General features: G+C 37.8%; 1 protein-coding gene across 1 annotated transcript in view; it reads left to right on the forward strand.

Annotated features, from left to right (window-relative positions):
• LOC149922273 (lewis-type alpha-(1,3)-fucosyltransferase-like) overlaps nt 1-3,273 on the forward strand; it is a 4,138-nt gene extending 865 nt beyond the window's left edge. The window contains exons 2-5 of the mRNA XM_090163588.1: nt 1,426-1,459; nt 1,525-1,941; nt 1,994-2,290; nt 2,521-3,273. Coding sequence (XP_090019714.1) covers nt 1,571-1,941; nt 1,994-2,290; nt 2,521-3,148 — 1,296 coding nt within the window. The 5' untranslated portion in view covers nt 1,426-1,459; nt 1,525-1,570 and the 3' untranslated portion in view covers nt 3,149-3,273. The remainder of the gene's footprint in view (nt 1-1,425; nt 1,460-1,524; nt 1,942-1,993; nt 2,291-2,520) is intronic.
• Nucleotides 3,274-6,017: the final 2,744 nt, after the last annotated feature.

Consider the following 6,017-nt stretch of genomic DNA (forward strand, 5'->3'; position numbering starts at 1 on the left):
ACACTTCTAAACACGAGAATAATGATTTTTCAAATAATAAAGCAACAAGCCTGATATGTTTTTCTTTTAAACCGAATTAGTGAAAAATTCATTGATCTCAACAGTGGTGGGGGCCCATAGGCCAAGTCCTTAATCCGGCTTTGGCTTTAACATCGACTATGTTGAGGCATGTACCAAGAATCTCACTGTTCCCGATATTTTGACACTGTAGGCGTGGCCTAAATCGGAAGGCTTAAAGCAACTGTCGGCTCTATCATTGCCATCTGTATTATGATAAGGCCCTTGTTATTAAAGATGGCAATGAATATAGATTATATTCTTCGGAGAAACGACTTTACTGGAGAGAGTGGTGCCATCTATTAATGGCAAGGAAGCTAAAATAGCGAAACGATAACGTCGTCAGAGAACGATTTATAATTATTATAATTAGACAACTTATACTCTATTTAGTGAATTTTAACCTTAATTATGTATCCCATATAAAAAATATTGTTCAAAATTACTATAATTATCGTAAAATTTACAAACGAGCCAATCAAGGGGTACTTTTATGTCTCGCCTTTCGGCTCAAAATGTAGCTTAAGCATCTTCTTTTTAAGTCGACGCTAGCGACATCTGTTGAAAAAGGAACTACTTCATGTCGAGCCGACACTTGCTTTAATTACTGAGGTAAATCAGCCGCTTTGAAGCGCCTCACGAATTCTGTTCAACTATCTCTAGGAGAATCTTAGTCGAGGCTTAGGTGAAAGTACCTGGGAGAAAGTGAGATTAGGTTTAGTTCATAAAATATTTTAAGTTTAGAAATGAAATGCATTCCAGTTAATTTAATTAAAAAACCTCAGCGATACGCGGATTACTGGTTATTTTTATTTAATACAATGGTTAAATACCATTACTTAGAACCATTTCCCAAAATAAAAAGTCTAAAACTTACTAAACCTAATCATTTACTCGACAACAACGGCGCCCTTTTGTCAAAATTGAACGTGAACACTCCAGCTTCTCAACGAAACTACGCCGGAAATCTACTTCAGCGACGCCAAGTTTGTCCACATTGAACTAAAATTACCCGTGATTTTCCTATTCCCAGTATTAACGCGTGCTTTTTAAAGCCTGAACAGTCAGTCCCCTTAGATTCTTGGTCCATGGTTGAGGCTATCCGCGGGCTCCTGATCTAATTTACCCTCGTGACGATGGGATGGTAAGACGTCACCAGCTAAAAATCTTCTCAACAAAGCCATCCTCCCTAAACATAAATAATTATCATAATAAAATAATAAACAAATACTTTGAAAACAACATTTAATTATTTGTAGGGAACATGTTTTTAACGTGGCTTGTGCAAATCACCCATATCATCTGTTACACCCTGTGGCAGAAATAATAAATTTCTAAATAATAAATAAATGAGTTCATTTTTTTTAGGAAAAAAGCTTTATTTGACTGAAAAACAAAATTGGTAATTGTTTCTATAACATTTTTTTTATTCAAATTGTAAATGTTAACTTATTATGTTAATTATAGTTAAGGGCGATCGCTATTTTTAAATGCAATTGTTGAAAGTAAACGAATGAGAGCGCAAATGTCTCCAAATCGACAGCAGAAATACGTTATTTTCGGAGTTATTTTGGGCACCTTTCTCACGAGTTTTTACTTCTGGTACATTAAACTGGTACAAATAGGAAAACCTCCGGAAATTGCACCACTTACGATCGAAAAAGGGAACTTCATTTACCCCGACGTCTTTGTGATGGCCGTAGACAAACCAGAAGGCAAAGAAAAAACCAGAAAGATAGCATTACCATTGTCCAATAACCATTTTCTTCGCAAAATCACACCAAAGGGTGCCATAAGAACCATATATCTAGCTACAGAGTACTACCAACAAAGCGGATCCAAAGATTTCTACTTTTTGAGGAAGGGAAAATTGTCATTTGAAAGGTATTTCGCGTCCAAATATACTCGTACCATTCACTAACTTGATTTCATTAAGATATAAGTGCCCTGTTAAAGACTGTATGGTAACTTCGAAAGCGAAGGACGCCGACGCGGTGTTGTTCCATATGAGAGACGTCAATGCTTTAATGCTCGGTTTGGCCCAGTCCAATCGTAGAAATACGAAACAGAAGTGGATACTCTACACGACTGAGCCACCCTGGTTGGAGCTTTTGGACCTAACCAGGCTGGATGGCGTATTCAATTGGACCATGAATTACAGAGCCGATGCGGACATTCATATACCATATGGTTTCGTTGGAAAACGGACGGATGCTTACGTAGAGCAATCGAAGTATCACGAACTTTAATTTAAAGGAATTATGAACAAAGCCCAAAGATCTTCCGCTAAAACGCGCTACGCATTGTTTTAAACGTAACTATTTTGCCATTCGCTCCAAGGTTCTGTTTAACCTGGTGGCAGAGATTTGCAATTTGTTGATCCATCATAAATATAGAAGTTCATACTCCCTTTAAACAGGTTTTCAGAAATATATTGATAAAATTTAAATTAATTTTGGTTAGGTTTCAAAATAAAATGAATCTGGCAGTCTGGATGGCTTCGGATTGTTGCACTTCGAGTCACAGGGAGAAATACGTCGAAGAAATGAAACGCTTTGCTCAAGTCGACGTTTTGGGATCTTGTGGGAATGACAGTTGCAGACCCGCGGAGAGTCCAATCTGCTATCAGGAAATCTCTCGGTATTTCTTCTACTTGGCCTTCGAGAACGCCCTGTGCAAGGACTACGTTACTGAGAAGTTCTTCAATATCTTGGAAACGGACTTGGTCCCCGTAGTCTTCGGGGGAGCTGACTACGAAAGGATCGCGCCTAGGGGCAGTTACGTCAACGCCCTGGATTTCGCGTCTCCCAAAGACTTGGTGGAGTACTTGATCACCGTGTCTCAGGACCAAACCTTGTACGATGAATTTTTCGCCTGGAAGAGAGACGGACAAGTGTACTTGTACGCCTGGACTTGTCATCTCTGCACCCTACTCCATAGCGAGGAGTTCAACAAAGTCGCTTACGTCGAAGAGATCAATAAGTGGTGGCTGACAGATTCTCAGTGTAAACGATGGACGCCTCGAGGACTGATAGACGAAGTCTATCCAGTTTATCCATGTTATCATACGAGACAGTTTCTTAATATTTAAGAAATTAGTTGTCTACAGCAAGGGAACTCACATACTTGAAACCTAAATTGGTAGAGGAAAAAAAAACCAAAAGAATAATGAAAGTACAAAAAAAATAAAACTTTAAATTTAATTTGCATTTCCAAAACCAAGACCAGATTCGTAAACATTGAAATAAATTAAAACCTACCATAACGGATCTCAAAAGCTTAATACGCTATATGCAATGAATAGTGGTATTGTAGTTTATGAAAGGATAAAAACTTCGTTAGATTTGAATATTTAATAAAAACAATGATGATATTTACAATGAGTCCGACTAGTTTCGTTCTGCTTAGCAAAACATCTTCAGCAGAACGAAACTAGTCGGACTCATTGTAAATATCATCATTGTTTTTATTAAATATGCAAATCTAACGAAGTTTTTATCCTTTCATAAATTATCAATCGCATATTGTACGTGCAAACATACTAAGCCTTGGTATTGTAGTATAAACGAGGGGTCGTACATTTGCATTTTGGGCGACGGGATTTTGGATTTTTAACCAATTTCGTGATTTTATTTGAGGCTTTTTTTATATAAAGTCTATCGGAAGGAAACTCTTGGAATTTAGATTTTACTTAAAGCAACTGTCGGCTCTATCATTGCCACCTGTATTATGAAAAGGCCCCTGTTATTAGAGATGGCCATGATCTATCCGAATCTTCGAAAAAAATGACTTTCGTGGAGAGCGTGGAGCCATCTATTAATGGAAACGGAAGCTAAAATTCAAAATGCGAAACAATAACGTCGTCAGAGAGCCATTATAGAGTGTTATATTTAGACCACTTTTACTCTACTTAGTGAACTTTAACCGAAATTATATATCTCATATAAAATATATTGTAAACAATTATTATAATTGAAGTTATTGACAAATTTACAAACGAGCATACTTTTATGTCCCGCCTTTTGGGTCAAAATGTAGCTCCAGCATCTTGTTTTGATTTAGACGCTAGCGACATCTGTTGAAAAAAGAGCTACTTCACCTAGAGCCGACACTTGCTTTAAATTGTCTACAGGATTTTGGTCAATGACTGGCTACTTAAGTATGGATAATTCTAGAAAAATAGCTGATGTATAGACATAGCTTTGTGCAGATAAGATAAAGCAAAGGAGTGCAGAAGACTAGCAGGTACCTGCATTTTCCAAAATATTGCCACTAACGATTAATGTAAAAACAAGTCGGCACTCTGCAATATATGGAAAATAGAAACTTGTGGAGGTTAACGGTAATTGTAAGTGTAGGGAGCTGTTGGCTCGCGTGACATTAAAGGCTGGCCACCACCCTTCTACGAAATTTTACTTGGCCACCTGTTTATAGGTATGAAAAGTCGCTCGATGACTTGGGCCTAGGGTGGTGCCTAGCGGATTATTATTATCTTAAATTACTAATGATAATTATTAATCTAGTTGTAACCAAACGTTAAAGGCTGTCCGACGCGAAAACGGAACGTTTGGAATATTGGAGACGCCGTGGTTTGAAATCAGAGATCACTACTGAAGGCAAAGAAAAACCTGTTCTCCAATAACCCTTCACCTTGTAAAATCACACCAAAGGCTGCAACAAGAACTAGTACCATCAACGCGGATTCAGAGATCTCTGCTTTTTGGGGAAAGGAAATTTGTCATTTGCAAGATGATTGGTGTTCAAAAATATTTGTACCATTCTCTAATTTGATTTCATGAGGGTGTAAGTGCCGGGTTAAACACCGAATGGTAACTTTGAAAGCGAAGGGCATCCACACTGGTGTGTGTTTTTTAATGTTTGTCTAAAATTTATTTCATTCAATATAAGTATTATCATATGTAACATAATCACTCATAAGTATGCCATAAAAGCATTTTCGTTAATGAAATCTTGTTCACGGGATATGACGTAAATTACGTCACTTACAACTCCGTGACGAAATATGCGTCATCAACTTTACTGATGGGAAACGGAAGTTAGTGAGAATTCCTCGCGCGTTTCTGGCTTTGCCCGTGTCAAGTTTAGCTCGTGCCTCGCGATCACATGATTTCATTTCCATAGTAACCTTTTCAATAGCGCAAGGATTATAAGCATTTTTGCATTTTTGGGTCCGCTCAATGTATGTTCCGCGTGAAACAAGGCCTCATTGAATATTTTCAATAGAAATATTATACAGAGGCATACTTATGAGTAATTATATTACATATGGTATTAGTTATTCAATCATCATGGGCCTACAAATACGAAACCGACTTGTGGGCATTTGTACAGGAACTGACAATGGGATAATTGAATAGCAATGCATAATGGTGCAAAAAAACAATGGAGGTGAAATCAACAATGTTATACACGGAATATACACAAATGAATTGAGGAAGCCAGCGCAAAAATCAAAGTAACACGAATACACTATTTATACACTGAAACAAGTTACTTAGGGATCTCCATGAAAATGATCTATAAGCATAGACCAAAATTGGAAATAATCCTTGACTGAAACTATGGATTTGGGAAGCGAATTCCAATCATTGATTACACTGTGAGAAAAGGAGTTAAGTCACAATGACACACGCAGCGGAATTGGCACGGGGTTTAATTAGTTTCTACAGGAATGCATGCCTCTAATTAGAATGCTTATCGCGGCAGATTTTTGTCTCGATGTGGCTGACGGTTTTTTGACGTCACTATGTTCACTTAACAAAGAACGACGTGAGAGGGGAGCGCGCAAAGGGGATTTTTTCTCTCGTAGGCGGGGCCAAAGGTCAAAGCCGTCAGAGTGATCTTATTATACGCGATACGGCAGGATAAGCATTCCAAGTAGAGGTATGGATTCCTGGTTTCTAGAATTTTTTCTGAGTAAAGAACTCAACCTAGAAGGG

The sequence above is a fragment of the Leiobunum rupestre genome, chromosome 11 (genome assembly GCF_980474605.1).
Source record: "Leiobunum rupestre chromosome 11, qqLeiRupe1.1.hap1, whole genome shotgun sequence".
NCBI classification, from domain to species: Eukaryota; Metazoa; Arthropoda; class Arachnida; order Opiliones; family Sclerosomatidae; genus Leiobunum; species Leiobunum rupestre.